The sequence below is a fragment of the Nyctereutes procyonoides genome, unplaced genomic scaffold (genome assembly GCF_905146905.1).
Source record: "Nyctereutes procyonoides isolate TBG_1078 unplaced genomic scaffold, NYPRO_anot_genome, whole genome shotgun sequence".
Classification (NCBI taxonomy): Eukaryota; Metazoa; Chordata; class Mammalia; order Carnivora; family Canidae; genus Nyctereutes; species Nyctereutes procyonoides.
In genome coordinates, this window is record NW_026575040.1 from 24,558,733 (window position 1) to 24,579,095 (window position 20,363).

At 37.9% G+C, this 20,363-nt stretch overlaps 1 protein-coding gene across 1 annotated transcript in view; it reads left to right on the forward strand.

The window, feature by feature from the left end:
- ATP8B4 (ATPase phospholipid transporting 8B4 (putative)) overlaps positions 1-20,363 on the forward strand; it is a 227,912-nt gene that overhangs the window by 26,554 nt on the left and 180,995 nt on the right. Inside the window, exon 3 of the mRNA XM_055320253.1 lies at positions 14,596-14,654. Coding sequence (XP_055176228.1) covers positions 14,596-14,654 — 59 coding nt within the window. The remainder of the gene's footprint in view (positions 1-14,595; positions 14,655-20,363) is intronic.

The window sequence follows — 20,363 nt, forward strand, 5'->3', positions numbered from 1 at the left end:
TTGTTATTATTTTGAGTAGCTTTAATAAATGCCATTTGAATTATAGTCCCCTGGTGGACCTTGTTTTAATGTAATATTGTGTCTTCTAATTGTTCCAACAGAACTTCCTAATTTAAAGGGAATTCTAATTTTTATTTCTAGGCTTAACTTTGAAATATAGATTCTTTTAATGACAAAATAAAATCTTAAACCTTATGAAGTAATTTCAAGATGGTATTTTCTATGAAGAAAAGTAACCTTAATAACTAAGGAATTGTCTATTGTGAATTGTAAATTTTTGTATGGTGGATAAGCTAATTAAAACATCACATTTCAACGATTTTGTCTGGAATGATCTTGTTTGACTGTGGTAGTGTTGATTGTCTTACGATAATCAGAACTTTGGTAATTCATTCATTTACTTACTAGTTTATCTATCCATCCAATCTAAGCATTTTGCAAGTATTTACTGAACATATAGTATGTGCCAGACACTGCCCCCGGGGGTTTCAGATAGAGCCATGTGTGAACAAAACAGATTTTAAAAAGTAAAAAATTTCAGTCTGTATGGAGCTTACATTTTTGTGGGGGGAGAGGAAGAAAGCCAGTCATCAAAATCAATGAATAAATAAATTATCTTGTACATTTGAGGGGCTACAATTTTATGAGACTGATGTGCTGCTACTGCGCTAAGGAAGCAGGTATGGGGCTGCAGTTTTGAAAAGGGTAATCAGGAAAGGCTGTATTGAGAAAGACATATTTGAGCAAAGGTTTGAAGGAAGTGAGAGAGGAGCCATGTAGATATCTGGAAGAAGCATTCTAGAAGCAAAGGGAATAGCAAGGGCAAAGGCTTTGAGATGAGTGTGTGCCTGTGTTCAAGGGATAACAAATAGACCCACTGTGGTTGGAGTTGCAGGAACAAGGGGGAGGTTTGTCAAGGCTAGATCCAGTTTTTGTTGAGGCCTAAACTAATACAAAATACAAAATTAGGTATAATAGGAAATATTTAGAGTAAGAAAATAAATCACTATAAACTACAGTTTTGAAAATCTGAAAATACCAGACACATCACAAAATCCAGAAAAATAACCTAATATTTTCATTAATGCATTGCCTGCCATAACTTCATGGTACTTTTAGTCCTATATTTTTGTCCCCCTATTTTTGATTGCCTCTTATATGACCATTATTCTGTTACATAATTTTCTATAGAAATACTAGAAAGATAATTCAATTTTCCTCTAACATAAAGTTTTTTTTAATTTATTTTTTATTTTTATACTTTTTTTTATTGGAGTTCAATTTGCCAACACCTAGCATAACACCCAGTGCTCATCCCATGTGCCCGTCACCCAGTCACCCCTCCCCCCACCCACCTCCCTTCCCACCATCCCTTGTTCGTTTCCCAGAGTTAGGAGTCTCTCATGTTCTGTCTCCCTCTCTGATATTTCCCACTCATTTTCTCTCCTTTCCCCTTTATTCCCTTTCACTATATTTTATATTCCCCAAATGAAAGAGACCATATAATGTTTGTCCTTCTCTGATTGACTTACTTCACTCAGCATAACACCCTCTAGTTCCATCCACGTCGAAGCAAATGGTGGGTATTTGTCGTTTCTAGTGGCTGAGTAATATTCCATTGTATACATAGACCACATCTTCTTTATCCATTCATCTTTCGATGGACACCGAGGCTCCTTCCACAGTTTGGCTATTGTGGACATTGCTGCTGTAAACACCAGGGTGCAGGTGTCCCAGTGTTTCACTTCATCTGTATCTTTGGGGTAAATCCCCAGCAGTGCAATTGCTGGGTCATAGGGCAGGTCTATTTTTAACTCTTTGAGGAACCTCCACACAGTTTTCCAGAGTGGCTGCACCAGTTCACATTCCCACCAACAGTGTAAGAGGGTTCCCTTTTCTCTGCATCCTCTCCAACATTTGTGGTTTCCTGCCTTGTTAATTTTCCCCATTCTCACTGGTGTGAGGTGGTATCTCATTGTGGTTTTGATTTGTATTTCCCTGATGGCCAGTGATGCGGAGCATAGGTAAAGTTATGATAGTTTAGAATACTTTTTTCAGCTTCGTGACTTCAGAATGTCACGTAAAGATTTGTAATGGTTAACTTTGGGAAAACCTCCAAGTTTCCTTCATATCTGAGCTGTTACAAATGTATTTGTTGTGTGTAGTACTGCTACAAATGGGTTTGCTTGGACTCTGCTTCAAGTAGGGATGGTGAATATCCTCCTGCCTGCATGGCTTTACCCTCCCCTCTCCCCCACCTGTCCCACCCCGTCCCCCAGCCCCGTGCCAGGCTGCTCTGGCTATCACAGAGTTCACTGAGCCCAGCTGCAACCCTCTGGCCATCCAGACCCTGTCCTCTGCATAGCCATATGGTACATTGCAGGGTGGAGCCTGTTTGCCTGCCCTGCTCTACAGGGTGTCATCATGGAAAATGGAAGAGAAGGTGGTGGGCCAATCCTCGTGTCCCTCTCCACCTCCCACCCCTCCACGTTCCTCGTGTGTATCTCTTGTTCAAAAGGAGAGGAAGAGACATGAAGGGATGGAGGAGATATGTTACTTACCCATTTCTGAATAAATATTTGTTATTCCTAAAAAAAACAGAAATTCTAATAAATATCATTTATGCAATCCCATGAAAAATTATTGTATCCTTGTTGTATATGGTACAGGAAATACTCAATACTTGGTAATTCTTATACTAATAGAAGATAAATTCTGTTTTAACTAGGAGTTGAAAAAAAATGAAATCTTTCACATACAATTTTATGTGTGATGACTGGGGGAATTCTGCAGGAGCTAACTTCTGGCTCTGTATTGCAAATCCGTGTCCTCCAAGATCTACATAATTCTGGGGCTAGGTGCTATAGCACATGGTCATGTTGCACCTTGGGCGTGTACCTTCATGTTATAACACTGGATGAGTCCCCATGGAGGTAGAATTTCTGAGAGCCATTCCTACCCTGGGGGGATGACCAATGACTTAACTCTATACAGAAATGACAGTGAATCACATAAATATACATAATTATCATATGAATAAACACAAACTCAATGAATTTCCAACTTGACAGCCTCTTTTCTGGATCCCAGTGCCATCTGACATGAGACAAAGTCAATTTCCCCCAAGAAATTAGAGTGGAAGAGACAGTGATCTTAGCTTCATGACTAAAATATTTTATTTTTGTAAATCAAATCAGAAAAAATACAAACACATGTCTTTTAATGGAAATTATTTTTATTTTTCCAGTTTTATTGGGAAGTAATTGAGATTTATCACTGTATAAGTTTAAGGCATGCAGCATGATGGTTTGATTTACTTATATTGTGAAATGATTATTACAATGGATTCAGCTAACATCTATCTTCTTGTGTGGTACAATAAAAAGAAAGAAAAAAGAATAAAGGGAGAAAAATTTTCTTTCTTTGGGAACTCTTAAGTTCCACACCTTTTCTGTGTATCATATAGCAGTGTTAGCTACAGTAGTCATGTTGCACATTATATCTCTAGTACTTTCTTATCTTATAACAGGAAGTTTGCCTTCCTCTTCTTACCCTGTCCCATAACCACAAATAGTCTGATTTCTTTTTCTATAAGTTTGTTTGTTTAGGTTCTATATAAGTGAGATCAGATAGTATTTGTCTTTCTCAGTCTGAGTTATTTCACTTAGCACAATGCTGTCAAAGCCTGTCCATGTTGTTGGAATCAGTAGGATTTCCTGGGCAAACATGTTTCTAGCGCTACTCCTGGGGTCTTGGAATGAAAGTACAAGTGAGATGAGCTGAAGCTTAAGCTTCATTAGCTTCACCATAAATGGGCTTCTGGTGTTTGTAGTGGGGTAGGTGTGTGAAGATGAAGCATGGCCCTGAACACCTTTGTAAGAACTTGCTTTTCTCTTGAGAGGGAGCACCATTGGAAGTTTTGAGCAGAGGAAAGAGATGATTCTTGTTGTAGGCATATTAATGATCCCTTCCCCCAAAGATATTCATGTCAATCCTTGGAACTTGTGAATATGGGGTTGCCATGTAAGCATGATAAAAGAAAGTTTGGAGATGTGGTTAAGGATGCTGGGATAGGATGAGTGTCCTGGATTATATAGGTGGGCCCACTGTAATCCCCAGGGTTCTGATAAGAAGGAAGCAGGAGAGTCAGAGAAGGGATGTGACAATAGAAATGGAGTCAGAATGATGTGGCCACGAACCAAGGATTGTGGGCAGCTTCTAGAAGCTGGAAAAGGCACAGAATGGATTTTCTCATAGAGCTTTTAGAAGGAACTCAGTCCTGATGAAACATCTTGATTTTAGCCCTGTGAGCTCTGTTTTCAGACTTCTGACTTCCAGAATAATAAGATGACACATTTGTTTTGTTTTAAGCAACTGAATTTGTGGTGATTTGCTGGAGCAGCAATAGGAAACTAATACAATTATAAAAGTATCACTCTTGTCCTCTATTGAAAATAGATTATAGGGCTGAGATAGAAGCAAGGATTGCCCATGGGAGCCTATTGCAGTAGCTGGAGGAGAGAGGAGGGGTGACTTGGACCAGAGTGTGAACAGGTGGGGTGGGAAGGGAATGTGGGAAATGGGCAGATTTCTTTTTTTGCCCAAAGTTCTGGCTCCATTGTATTTCTTTTACAATATATGTTTTCCAAATGCTTCACTAAAAGGTAAATATAGTGATGTTCCTAATTTTTCTTTTGGTCTTTTCACACATGGTCCATGATTTTGCTAGAGGGGACAGTGGAGGAGAAACTAGAGATGTCCTCTTGAAAAGTCGATATTTTATCTTAGGTGGGAAACCACCTCTACCAAATTCTTTTTCTTTTCAGTAAATGACTTGGATAAGGTGCTTGACAAAACAACCTACCATACTCCCCAGTGTGTATCTACCTGCATAGATTCCCTTCAGAGCTGCTTGAGACAGGTGGTGATGCCTTTTCCTCACCTATCTGGACCTGACTTTCTTTTTCTCGGATTTCCATGGCTCCCTGGGCCTCTCCTCTGCTTCCTTGCTGTGTGGGTATTTGTAAGAGTGTTCACCCTTTGAAGGCTATTGCAATCTTGTTTGGTTTTCCTTCACTGTCTATAATAGAGCCTTGCTCAGAGGAGCTCAATAAATATTTCTGGAATAAATCACTGTCTTGGCTCCAGCAGATTTTAATTGCCACATGAATTCAGGGGTATGAGGCACGGGACCAATACGTACTAAAGAAATTCAATTTATGAGCCCCATTCATCTCAAAATAACAAATGTAAGCTTTGAAAAACACAGCTTCCTGTGCAACCCCTGAGATATCAAACAGATAAGAAACATCTTTAGATTTCCTTGTCATGTGTCTTTCTTTTCTACCTGGAGTTCTTTCCTTTCACTTGGTGACAGGTGGCTTGCTTTCCCTTGGATGGTCAGAATGTACCTCATAATGGAAAATTAAATGTCCTCCAGCTTCTTCTAAGCTCTTGTGATTCTTGGGGGTAGATCCTGATTTTATTTTTCTTTTAGAAGGGGGATGCTGTAGGAAGATACAGCCATTTTTCATCTTTACTGAAAACATCCCGATCCTGGCAGTCCATAAAATGCATGTTTTGCTATACGTAGTCAAACTGTAAAATAATGGAAATAAAAACCAACAGTCTAGCACTGGGCCCATATGAGAAAGGGTACAAAGAAAGCAGTAAGTTTGGAATAGGGATTTGGGAGAATATTCTTAGCAAGGACTGCTCAAAGCCTCTAAGAAGAGAGTAGACAACTTTTCTAGGAAGGAGAGAGAAGCCTAGAAGAAGTGGGATGTGAGAGGCCACAGGACTGTAGGGTTAATTGGGAGGGAGTATGTGTTTGAACTATACCCTGGAGCATGGTGTCCTTCTTCTCCTTGACCTCTGGATACAGGCACACAGCAATTTGCAGTTTCCCAGCCAACTCTGCACAGTACCATCTGCCATCTTTTTATACCCAGAATCTCTTCCAAGCTGTTTTTACAAGAATGGCAACTCAATATTTGAAATGTGATTGTGCTGCATAGTCTTGCAAGGCCTTCATTCTCCTCATTTGTAAAGTGGAACTAATAATAACATGTACCTAATAGGATTGTTTTGAGGAATAATGAAATGTATGTGAAACAGTTCATATAGTATCTAGTTTTTAACTAGTGCTCAGTACATGTTAGCTGCTGTTACTATCATTATATTGTAGTAATTCTTAAATCTTTAGTTATGGAATCTAAACTTACAGAAAGCAGTATGCCATGGACTTATATGAAGATTTTATTGATTTTTACTTGTAATTTACATAATATAATTCATGTATGGTGGAAGAAGAATGAATTGGTTAAACATTTTTATATTTCTTTGTGGAGCTATAGTAAGCCATGGGAGGAATAGAGTTTCCAATAAATCAAATTTTCCAGATATCTGGACCTGATGAGCAAATTGGCTCAGCCAAGAAGAAAACAAACCCAAGGCCTTTTAGTATTTGTTTGAATACCCTAACTCTGTTTCCAAGGTCTTTTGTGAGGACAAAAATAAAAAAAAATTTGTGGGAAGATTTTTCTTTTTTGCCTCGATTCTCTTTAGTTTGTTGTTCAAATGTCAATAAGTCCCAGCAGCTGCAGGTCACCACTGGGTTTCAATAGGAAACCCTGGTTTAGGACACATATTTTTCAATTGTATCAGAATGTGTTTTTGGAGTCAAATCAGGAAATCTTGGAGGGCGGGGAACTCTTTTCTTTAAAGCTCTCCCCACTCATTGTTCTTTCCTCATGTCTTTAATGAATTACTTTGGCTCCGAACCACACAGACCAGATTGTGAAGAATGAAAGAAAATTCAGAAAGGAAAAAGCTTAAGTTATTGATTTGGCTTGAGGATGTATTTTTCTGAGCCTTCTGACCCAATTCAGAAAACCAACAACAACTCTAAACCCCAAATGACACTCCATGTTTGGAGACATTCTTCAACTTTTGGATTGGGACCAACCTTGTTGAGGAAGTACCAGTTCCTGTCATCAGGGTTTTATACAGAACCCCCAGATTTTTTGTGGTGCTTCATCATTTCATGATTTTGGGGATCTAAAGCCAATTGCCTGAAGATTGTCTCCCAAACCACGTTTGGTGAAGGACAAAATGCTCTGGCGTTAATTGAAGGACAGTTGTGTTCTTTAATTAAGAATTCATAGTTGCTGTGATCACTTATGGGTCAAATGGAATCCTCCTAAAACTTCCTCCTCACTCTTGGTCTTTTAACAGAGCTACCGCATTCACTAACTAGTCTTAAATATTAAGGTGTTAGGAGTTGTTCATAGACAAACTAAGAGAAAAAAATGACATAAATGCCTGCTGGAAGTAGAAGCTTAATATTGTCTAATTTATTGTTGTATGAGGAAGAACAGCTCAGATTAGGGGTTGAGTGTTGCCTTCAACAATCTGGGGAAAGGGGCACCTGGGTGGCTCAGCAGTTGAGAGTCTGGGCGTGATCCTGGGGTCTTGGGATTGAGTCCCACATTAGGCTCCTGCAGGGAGCCTGCTTCTCCCTATGTCTCTGCCTCTTGCTCTGTGTATCTCATGAATAAATAAATAAAATATGAAAAAAAAAACACAACAGCCTGGGGAAGGATCAATTGGTATTTGTCAGTTTCCACTAAGAACATTCATAAAATTACTTCAGATCCTTTTGCGAAATAATAAGCAACAATAAGACTAAGCTTGAATGAGTTCTTTTTCTCACCTATTTGCTATTTTTTTAGGAAAATAGTTTTTTTTTTTTTGGTTATTTTTCTGTTTGCAAAGTGCTTTCCATACATTTTCTTATTTAATAACAGCAACACAAAATGGCATTATTTTTCTGAGGAACCACAGATGACAAGAGGTCATGAGTTAAAACGTACTCACACACATAGTTGGTAGAAGGAATATGTCAGGCCTCTGGTTTAAAGATTCAGACCTCCTCCTCTTGTATGAGTACTCTGTCATCAAACTCATTTTTATGGGTCCCAAAAGTCTTGGTAACAAAGAAAAACATCTCAACTGAGGTTAAAAATTTCCAGCAGGGTTGTGTTATGTCCCTCCCATCTTTCAAACTTGTATTTTAGTGATTAGACAACATTGGATTTTTAAAAAGTTTTTTATAAAGATTCTATTTATTATGAGAGAGAGAGAGAGAGAGAGAAAGAAAGAGCATGAGCAAGGAGAGAGGGATAGAGGGAAAGGGAGAAGCAGGTTCTTTACTAAGCAGGGAGCCCAACGCTGGGCTGGATCCTGAGACCCTGGGATCTTGACCTGAGCTGAAAGCAGACACCTAACCAACTGAGCCACCCAGGTGCCCCAACACTTGGATGTTCTTGATGCATCTCTTCCTTCCATATGGAAAGACTGTTATATGTATGTACATAAGTAGATTTGGTTTTGTTATCTGAAACCTGTCATCTATCTGATGAGATAATTATTGCAGGGAGGGACAGGGTAGATTACAGGTCATTTATCCTGAAAGTAAGGTTACACTTTTTGGTAAACGGGTCCTAACATTTAACTGATTTATAAATGACCACTTCATAAAGTATGCTTATTTAGTTATCTCAGATAAGGTAACAGGAAGCACATGGCTCAAAGATAAGCATTCTATGACTGCTTCATTGATCTTTTATTTGATCAAGGCAGCCATCAAATTATATGGGCCTTTGGAAAGTGAAGTCTACTCCCATTACCCCATATGAAGTGGGACTTTGTGGGTTTAGTTACCTATTTTTTATTATACCTATTTTTCTATATTCTGGACCAGGTCCAAAGCAAGTGTCTAAGATAATTCTGCCTCTGCTAATGTATCTTCTTGCTAGCTGAAGTGATGGATAGCTTCCTGTTTAGGCAAATATCCTTGATAGGCTCCGCAGCTGTCACAAAAGAATGTTAACACTATTTGCCAGCTTGATTTTCTGTCCTAAAAATCTGAACTCAGGGGGATCCCTGGGTGGCTCAGCGGTTTGGCACCTGCCTTTGGCCCAGGGCATGATCCTGGAGCCCCAGGATCGAGTCCCACGTCGGGCTCCCGTTATGGAGCCTGCTTCTCCCTCCCTCTGCCTCTCTCTCTCTCTCTCTCTGTCTATCATAAATAAATAAATCTTTAAAAAAATAAAAAAAAAATCCGAACTCAGCAATACAGCATAGCAGTTCTTCAGGTATTTTTCAGGAATTTCAATCTGACACTCAATCTTTTAGCATTTAACACAAGTACAGTTGAGAGAAATAATTAGGGTGATTTCTGGAAGGATATGCAGTCTGTTTATTCATCTAAATACCCTAAAATATATTCCTGAATTTAATCATATCAGTAGAGACTGAATATGAGACCCTACTTTGGGCCCTCTGAATTGTGTTTGGAATGATATCTCTAGAATTGTTACAAAACACAGTCTTAAAATCTCATTTTATGTTCTTTGTATCAAACAATGACTTCTTTATGAGTCTTTCTTAGAGAAATTATTGTTTGAGCCAAGAAACAAATACATAATTGTGCTTTTCCTGAGAAATTGGTTTATTTTTGCCATACAGGCTGTGAAATAAATGGAAATAGACAAGCTTTTCCTTTTTCTGTAGAATTTGTGGTCCCCCTAGAACAGGTATATGGGTAATCATGTCAGGTAGTTTTATTTTTGTTGTTGACTATAGTTGATCATCGTCCTTCTATATCTTCTTTAACTCCACTTTATTTTTAATATTTAAACTACTTCCCTGTTGTACATTCTTGAGTCATTGTTTTGGTGATGACTTTGTATGTAAATACTCTTGCATGTCTGAAAGTGTTCTTATTGCCCCTTTACACTTGATTGATTATTTGGCTGGGTACAGAATTCTGAGCTCAAATATCTTTTTCCTTAAAACTAGAAGGCATCACTTCAATGTCTTCTATCATCCTTGTTGCTGATGAGAAATTTCATGTTAGTCTAATTCTTGGATCTCTAGGGCTAAGCATTTTTTTCTCTTCTGGAATTTTAAAATATTTTGTCTTTGTCTTTGGAGCTCAAAATTTTATAGAGATCTGTGGTCTATATTTATTCATTCTGATTGGCACTTGGTGGTTTTTTCACTTTGAAGAGTTATGTCCTACTCTGGTACAGGGAAGTTTTCTTCTGTTTATTTGATTATTTCTACTTATCCTTGTTTATGTTCCCTTCTCCTAAGTGTTCTTTTCATGTCTTCTTCCTCTTTGTCATTTTGCTATATATTTTAAGAGCTTTCTTCAATCTTATTTTTCATTCTGTCTATCCTATCAGTTGAATGGTTTTAATTCTAGGACCTCTTTCTTGTTATCTTTGTTCCTATCAGCTTGTTCTTGCTTCATGGATGCCATTGTCTTCTTGAATATCTTCAAGGTACTAATTAGCATAACAGTTCTTTTCCCCATCCATCTCCAGCATTATTTCTTTCTCTTGCAACCTTCTCTTTTGTGCTATTGATTTTTCTCAGATGTCTGGTGACTTCAGGTTGCTGGTTTGTGTTTACGAGAGAGCAGTTGTAAAGATCTTTCCTCTGGCCAGCCCTCTCCTTTAAATTGGAGGGCTGGTGATGTAGCCAGCTCACAGGGAGGTTTTTCTGTTTGTCTTAGTTTGTCCTGGCTACTAAAGCAGAATACTGTAGACTGGGTGGCTTACAAACAACCACTCAAACAATCTTGGAGATTGGGAAATCCAAGATCAAGGAGTCAGTGGGTTTGGTGTCTGGTGAGAGCGGCTTCCTGGTTCACAGATGGCTGTCTTCTTGCTGTGTCCTTTCATGATGCAAGGGCCAAAGGACTCTCTGGGGCCTCTTTTATAAGGGCACTAATCCCACTCATAAGGGCTCTACCTTCATAACCTAATTACCTCCCTAAGGCCCTCAAATACCATCATATTGGGAATATTCCAACACAGAAATTTTGGGAGACCACAAACATTCAGTCTATAGGCTGTAGTTTGGCAAATCCCACAGCTGCCTCTGAAAGGCAGGGTTTATTAGGACCTGACTTTCCTGTAGCCAATGTAGAGATTAAAAGCTTCTTCACTCTTAAATCGGAATACTCTTGGTTTCTTCCCCAGGCATGTTGCCTAATCTCTTTAGTAAGTAAGAGTAGAGGTATAGGGGGGGCTCATCTAACTCAATTTTTCTTTAATTATTCTGGTGATGCTCCAAAACTAGAGTGCACAGATAATTTATCTTCTAAGCCAGGACACTTTTGAGAGTGAAAAGTTATTTTGCCAAGACAATAGACATAAACTAGGATTGTCACTCTATAACACATTTTCAACCTTTGTATTGACTGAATTTGGAATTTTCTGGGGCTTCACTGGGAATTTAAAAAATTTATGAACCTCTGCTAGCCTCCACTCTTGTTTTCTAGCATTGTTATGTTTTAATTCTTTTAAAAAAACATATTGCTGTTATTTCAGTGAGACCTGGTAGGAAGGGAGGTAGGACACATTTAGTTTCCTATCTTTTTTTTTTAAATTTTTTTTAAAATTTTTTATTTATTTATGATAGTCACAGAGAGAGAAAGAGAGAGAGGCAGAGACATAGGCAGAGGGAGAAGCAGGCTCCATGCACCGGGAGCCCGATGTGGGATTCGATCCTGGGTCTCCAGGATCGCACCCTGGGCCAAAGGCAGGCGCCAAACTGCTGCGCCACCCAGGGATCCCTAGTTTCCTATCTTGAACTGGAAGCTCTTTGAACTACACTTAAAGTATATGCTGGCTCGCTATATTTTATACATCCTTGTGTAGCACTTTACTCCTTTTTGGAATCACACAAATTCAGTAATAACGATTATGTAGCAGTGAGCTTATCCTAGTAAATCCTCAATCTTCTGGCAGGTACTTTTCTTTCAATACTCTCACAGCTGGAAGGGTCCTGCAATGCCTATGAAATATTGGGCATTAAATCATTGAACCTTTGAGCAATTCTCCAGGGGAGTTGTTTATGGAAGATTTGTTTTCAAGCTTCCTTTTCTTATAGGATGTGACTTATTGCCAAGAGGGGTTTCTATCTCCTCACCCACTGTCCTGGCCGTTCTTGACCTAGCATAGTTAGGTTAAAAGCAGAAAATTGTAGAGATATAGAACCAAAGCCAGAATTCTGCAAAGCTTATTGAAGGGATGGAAAATATGCCAGAGTTTATCTATAAAGACACAGTTCCAGGCAGCCCGGGTGCAGCGATTTAGTGCCACCTTCAGCCCAGGGCGTGATCCTGGAGACCTGGGATCGAGTCCCACGTTGGGCTCACTGCTCGGAGCCAGCTTCTCCCTCTGCCTGTGTCTCTGCCTCTCTCTCTCTCTCTCTTTCTCTGTGTCTCTCATGAATAAATAAATAAAAATATAAAAAAAAAGACACCGTTCAGAAAGACCATACCTACTGGAAGTACAGAGAGATGATAAAGATTTAGATTTAGAGGCCAACAGAGGACTTTCTGGTTCTAACAAAGTCTCATGGGACAAGAGCAAAGTGGACACTCAGAAAAATATCCAAACTTTCCTACCACAGAAATTACTCTTCTGGACACTTTGGGAAAAGGTTATTCTGTTTTGGGGGAGGGTAGTTACATGAAGACACTGGACAGGAGTTAAGATTCTGGTGTTTGGAGTTAGTAATATTTGGTGCAGAACTATAGAATTCTATCCCTGGTATCCTCAGTATAAATGTGAAATTTAAAAATGATTATCATCTGAATGTATATGATATAAACTAAAGGCAATTAATGTATAAATTAGCATATCTAAGTTTTGATTTAGAGTTAAAGTTAATCTTTAAATTATAAGCAGGCTGCTAGGTGGGCCAGATTAACCTTTGCCCTCCCAATACCATTCGTTGTTTTCCTATCAGCAGTTTTACTATGCCTGCACTGAGATAGGGATGTTTAAGCAAATCATCTAGCTTTTCAAGCTTTAAGTCCCCTCACCCTCCAAAATAGCATTTTGGGCTTTGATATTTTTGCTCTTTGTTAAGGAACCAGTAAGAAGGGGAGGATAGTGCTTTTATAGCCAGGGTTTGAAATGTTTCCTTCAGGGGATGGTTGGTGAAGAGGATGCCTCTGGGTGAGTTCTGGACTTCAGAGTTATATATTTAGGGGTAAGCCCACTCAGATGAGATCACCTGTGGATATCAGTCCAATATTGTTTTTACCAGAAATTAGATGAGCTAGCCTTAAAAACAGGAACAGCCACAGAGAACTGACTTTATTACATACGAAAGAAGAAAGCCATGTAGGTGGATGTCAGACAGACAAACATTCCACAAAAGGTAGAGACTCAACCATAACCAAAGACAGGATGTCATTTGTCAGAAGCAGTTTTCAGAGGTGAATGCAATGTCATATTGAGACTTGAACTAAAGAGGCTGTAGAAACATTTACATTCCTCTTGGACTTTTGGGAAAAAGTAGTCAATTTGTACAAATCATTGTGCCTGGTTTTGGAGGATGGTGGTGGTGATAAAATCCCCTTCATCTCCCTCATATTTTCCCTCTCATTTTTATGTTCAGCTCTTCTCTTTGCTTTCCTCTTACTCTTCCTTTCTCCATCCCTACTATATGACTTCAACTAACTTTCCACCCTCCAGTCTCCTTTATCTCTGTGGTTGTATGTACCTTCTCCAAACTTGGACTTTTACCACTATCCCTATGCTTTTTACCACCTGTCACTTAACCATGTGGAGAACTGTGGGATTAAGGAAACCCTAAGTGAAATGATGAAGTCACTTGCCATGAATGTTCAACATTGACATCTGGTGATTATTTTGCTGGTCTTCATCTCATCACTTTCATTATGCCATTGTTACCCTTTTGTCAACTCTAAATTCAGTAAAATGGAGCAAGAACTTGCTACATTGACTACAAAAACGTGCTCTGCTGTTGGTTTCTGGGGCACTATCTTTTCTTTCGCTCTACAAATTTTAATTTCTGTGCCATCGTAATCTTTGAGTTGTTCTTTTATTTTGTTGTTTGTTCTGGTGTTTGCATTTGTTTCCAGAAGATATATATATATATATGTATATATATATATATACATATATATATATATATATATATATATTTATTTATTTTGGCAAATTGCCCTTCCAACAAAGAGCAGGTCTCAGTCTCCTGGTGGTGTGCAGTTTCTCTCAATAAGCCTTGTTTAGAAATATCACCTTTGCTCATTGACCATAAGGTTAGTGACCTCACTGACCGCTTCAGGATGGTTTTGTTTGGCTATCTCATATTTTGTCACTTTGTAGCAAAAAAAAAAAAAAATCCCTCCCCAGGATGGTGTTTGACTTTCAGCAACTTTCTCCTTTAGGTATTGCTTAGAGCTAAGAGAAAGGGTCTTTGTAGAGCTAAAGAGATGTAGAAATTAGAGACACATAATGTTTTGTTTTATGGCTGGCATCAGAATTACAATGAGACACATTTCAGCTTTCCATTCTGGGACTTTCCAACACATGTTCCAACATTTAGGCTGGAAAAAACCAATGCCCTTCAAATTTCAAAGGAAAGAATTCTTGCAACCTTGACGACAATCAAAGTAACCTAAGTGATGTTAGTTTAATGAGTTATATGTTTCTTTGGGTCAAAAATTTAATTTCATACCTGATTTCTCTTTCTCTTTAGAAGTGGAACGGACAGTGAAAGCCAATGACCGTGAATATAATGAAAAGTTCCAGTATGCAGTGAGTAAAACATACATAGCACACATATGCTGGGGTGGGTTTTACCTTAAGGGCAGTTGAATTCATGTCTTCTAGAACTTTATGACTTCACCAAAAACTTTCTTTTATTTTGGCCCATTTTAGTATTAAGATGCTATATATTTTCTATAAAATACAGATTTTAGTAATATTTATATACTTATTTTGTCCTGTAGTAAGAGTGGTTGGTTTGCTCTTTGGTATACAAAGAAGATAAAATTTCTTCCTCAAGAATTGATGCTTAGTTCATTTTGGTGCTGATCTATTTACTTAGAGTACATAGGAAAATAAAAAATGGGCTTCTATGGTAATACTTGGTGATAGAAGTGGTGTATTGGCTGATGGGTTACAAATGGCTTTTGGGTGATTTTCTGTAAGTAACTCAGGCTGAATGTGTAAAAGTATATGTAGGACAACGTTCCTAGGTCCTGAATGATTGTTTTTATCAAGTGAGAATTATTAGTTAACATGTTCAGGCTTTAAGTTTATACTGAATGACTTTTTAAGATTTTTAATGAGGATTTTCCTCATTTAAATTAGAAATATTTATTGTCTATTAAGTGACTGGCACTGTTCTAGGAACTTGGGATATATTGATGAACAATTTCAAGAATTACATGGTGGCTCCTCATAAAGATCTTTTCATCTTTCTATGATTCAGACTAAGTTGATACATGGAGTCTTTTATAAACTCTAAAAAAGATAATGGCTAGAATTGATTTTGTGGGTGACATTTAGCTTATAAGACCTGCTGTAAGATTGAGTACAGTCACATTTCATGAAAGAAAGTCTCCATTAAAGAGGATTTTGATGACTATGAAGGCAGGGCAAACTATGGCAGTGTCCATTTAGGCACTAGCTAGATGATAGTTTTGCCCAACAGATAATTTTTAGCATTTCGTTCTTATTGGCAGGTCTTTCCCATATACAGAGTTGGATGCATTGGGCTATTGTAGCTTGGTACCATTAAATATTCAACAATTCCTCTTTTTCATGCTGTGCTAATCACATAATTATAATTTGTTGTTCAATGACAGTTTACCTACGGGGAATCACTACACTGGCTCGCTGAAAGATTTCTCATTGTAAAGTAATATATTGGAACTCTGATTTTATTTGTCAATCTTGTAAGCTTGGTTAACATAAGTCTGCCCTTGAAAGAAAGAATCCTTCTCAGGAAGCTGATGAACATGTTTCATAGTTTGAGAGAAAGAGACTAAAATCCCTCATTTTATGCCATTCTATGAGGCTTCTAGTTATTTGGCCCTTCTGGTTATCACCAGACTTGGCCCCATGCCTTTTTTTAATCCATTCTACAGCCATTCCTTTAACTGTAGAGGATGACCCTTGAAAGCCTTGACCATTAAACCCTGAATCAGAGGAGTAGATATGTCTATATTTTAAGATCTTGTGGAAATACAGTAATATGTAATCTGTTGTGGGTTATTTGACCGTGTTTACTTTTTTCCAGTGTGTAACAAGTATTTTCATTCTGTAAGTAGTAACTCTATAAGAAAAGCCATATTTTATTTGCCTTTGTGAGAGCATATAGGTTTTTCTACTTATAGTTATTTTTACCTAATTTATGAAATATTTCAAACTTACAGAACAGGATTGGAAAAGATACCTGTGTGCCTACCACTCAGATTAAAGAGATACTAACAATTTGCTATGATTGTTTCAGATCTTTTAAAAGTAATACACAATGATACAGAGATGGTTTTCTCTTGAGCTTGCAAGATTTTGAACAAAAGCACACAGATTTGTGGATGCAGCTGTGTTTTCTCTTGAGCTTTCTAACAGCAAAATAGTAGAACAGTATTCCATAGTTGCAGCAGATCAAAAAAGCAGTTTGGTCTCTGATTAAAACCTTCCAAGGAAAGAACAAAACCCATTATGAGCTGGCAAAACCAGGAAGGACAAGAGTTAAGAAAGGAAGGATGCAGAGGAGAGAGGGGCACAGGTAACCCTGGTCTGTTGATCACTTCTGTGGCTCAGAGAGGATGAGGCAGGTTCTCCTAAAATCGGAATGGGTTCCCAATAGACACAGCTGATACTGTCTTGATTGGGGAACTCCCAATGGATAGCTGGCCATACGGTGAACTATGAGGCCATTCTCAGCTCTAATCTATTCAGCTACAAGTTGGGGATGATACAAGTACTAATTTCATAGTTATTGTAAGGATTAAAGTAGAGTAACACACAATGACTGTATGAGCTAGTCTGTGTAGAGATGGGATTTGAATCTATATCTGATTTTAAGGCTTTTAAACCACTTGCTATATGGAGGATGTTTATTTTATTTGATTGTTTTTTAAGATTTTATTTATTTATTCATGAGAGAGACAGAGACTTAGAGAGAGAAGCAAGCTCCTCAAAGGGAGCCCAACGTGGGACTCGATCCCAGGACTGCAGGATCACACCCTGAACCAAAGGCAGATGCTCAGCTGCTGAGCCACCCAGGCATCCCTATATGTAAGGTGTTTATAAGAAAGATGGAGCCCAGGAGACTTAGCCTTGCCCAGCTTTAAAGGATATTACCCCAAAGGAAAGGGGATTTGAAGAGACCCCAGTAGAACTTAGGGAGAACACTTATCATGGAAAAGCATACCCACTTTAATGCTGAAAAGGAGGAGGAATAAACTGAAACTTTTAATGAAAAGGATCAAGGAGAATTGGTGAAATCCCCCCAAATGTAGTGGAAAGAGTGTTTTGGGATAGCATAGACCATAGTTCGAATCCTTTCTCTCATTTGCTAACTTTTGATCTCAATTTGTTTCTGAACATCAGTTATTTCATCTGTGAAATAATCCTCATAGGACTATTAATTTAAGATTAAATGAGATAATTTATATAATATATGTGATAATAGTGAGACTAGTAAATATACATGCATACATACATATCTTATACTGTGTACCAGGCTCTGTGCTAAACATTTTGTATGGATTTTTCTCTTAAACCTAAGATGGCAGTGGGCAAGTATTCACAATAAATTACAGATCCCCTATAAAGCATCAAATAGAGTAAGATAGCGATAACAGCAATGTTAGGAAAATCCTGAAAAATTGGTTAAGGTTGTAAGCTGTTTTTGTAGCAAGTATCATGCCAAAAAATTAGCAGATCTGTTATACTGAAGGTATAGAAGTTGCTGATGGTGTAATGGTTAGAGAAACAAGAAGGCTAACTGTAAATGATTGTTGTCATAGGGACCCACTCTCTGCCCTGCCAAATAAGCCACATGGAAATGAGAATTATTCAAGGAGGTATTTATTGATTACCTACTCTGTGCAAAGCATTTGATGAGATTAGGAAATTTTTCTGAAATTTGATGGGTAGATCCATGACTAACAATGATAGTAATAGTAATAAAGATTGTGGTACTAATAATAAACTTACACACCTGCAGTCCTTTCCATGTGAAAAGCATGGTTCTAAGCACTCTACTATATTAAACTTGTTTAACCTCACTACAATTTGATGAACAAGAGTACTTTTATTATCTCACTTCTGTGTGTGAAAATACTAAGGAATGGAAATCTCACTCAAGTGACTTGCTACGGTTGCATAGCTAGATAGTGGCTCCCATTCTTATAGCTATGTGTTTAGCTACATACCAGGTGCTTTGTACACTGTTAATCTGCCACCAAACCAAGCAAGAAATGGATCTCCATTTCCAGAGCTACTAGATGGCAAAGTTCTAATTCAGATTGGCCAGATTCCAAAGCCTGTTTTTCCCATGATACCATGCTACTCTTTTGACCAATCCTGAAAACACCAACAAAACAAACAAAATCTCCCAAATCTCATCTCCTTCCCTCACATACCTACTTATAAAATATTTATACTCTGGAGACAAAGGCAGATAAAGGAGATAACAGATTTTACAAATATGAGGCTAAGAATGACCTTAAATCTTACCCTTAGCGTTTGTAAATGAGAACTTGGGAGAAAAATTTACACAAAGATCAGATTTATGGTCTGATATCCATAAGCCCTAAACCTGCCCAAGCAAATGTTTCTCTTTGAAGGCTGCAGGAAGATATTTCAATACCTAGAGAACTTAATTTATCAACAAAGCCTAAAGTTTCAAGGCATATTATAGGATATAGCACAGGCTTAAAAAATTATCAAAAATGCTTTTAAGGGGATCCCTGGGTGGCTCAGTGGTTTAGCGTCACCTTTGGCCCAGGGCGTGATCCTGGAGTCCCAGGATCGAGTCCCACATTAGGCTCCCTGCTTGGAGCCTGCTTCTCCCTCTGCCTGTGTCTCTGCCTCTCTCTCTCTCTGTCTTTCATGAATTAATAAATAAATAAAATCTTTAAAAAGAAGTGCTTTTAAGAGGTAAAGGGTTTAGAACATTAACAAAAGACAACGTTAAAGATTCTAGGTGAAATTAATTGGTAAATTAGACATGATATTGTGAAAACTGGAAGGTAGAAAACAAAATTATAAGCAGGATTTTGAACTGCCAAGACGTGTATAGAAAGCAAGATTGGAGAGTGTAGGGAGAACCAGTGAACTGCTGGAATTATTATTCTCAATAGAAAGGAGTTCAAAGTTTTCCTGGTTAATAATAGGAATGTATAATGCTATTAATGAAAACAGTTATATTAAAATGTTAATGTTAAAAATATTAGAAAGATTGTGAAAGTGAGCCAAGCATCCAGACTCATTATTCCCATTAAAAGGAGTTCAAAGTGTTTAGCGGTGGGAGTTGTGAAAACAGTTGTAGTTGTATTAAGATGTGTTGATGTCAAAAAATGTCAGGAAAAAGTGTTAGATTAATTATGGCTGTCTGTTCTGATTTTGTTTAAAAATAAAGAAACAGTGTTGGAAAACCTTGGTTATCCCACTGGTTCTTCTCTCCCTTTTTTTCACATAGGCACAGACACATACCATCGTCATCCAATTCTCTTGAATGTCAACAGAAATTGCGAAGGGAGATGAACTCATTTGAGTCATGAGGAAGTCGTCCTGCCTCAAACTCAGAAACTTCAGCAATCCTGGACACTTAATATCTGAATATATTTCATGCACAAGCATAGCTTGGAAGTTTCTAATAGATTCTTTTTTTGCTAAATTATTGATTAAATTTAGGAAGCGCACAGACTTATATAAGTTTGTGAAAATGTGACCAAATAGTTTTGCACGTTTATAAAGAAAGCCTTCCATCCAAAATTTGCAGTTCTGATACTTTGATTTATTCCTAGAATCTTAAAACATTTTGTCAATATCATGGTTTTTGGATGGAATTTGCTATTGCTCTTGTGATTTTGTGCTTGCTAGAATAATGATCATTTGTGTTTTCCAAAGAGTGTTCATTCACTGTGACAATTTGACTGACTCTCAGTCATTGCTACAATGACATCAGCAAGACTCCCTTCAAAACAAACTTTTTTTTCTCTCACCCATTCATCTAGGGTTTTATATATTTCCACTTCTCTTTTCTCTTAGAATAGGTGGGTAAGAGGAGAGTAGAAAAATATGGCCCACCATTATTCTGGGTATGTGAGCTTGAATGAGGTTATGGATCTCTTTAGGCCATATTATAATGATATGCCTGTGTTTCTGAGACCAGACTGGCATATAACAGTAAAACTTTGTGTTCCTATGTGTGGAGGTGAATTGAAGGTTCACTGTCCTTCTTTTCCCCTAAGATTTATTTATTTATTTATTTATTTATTTATT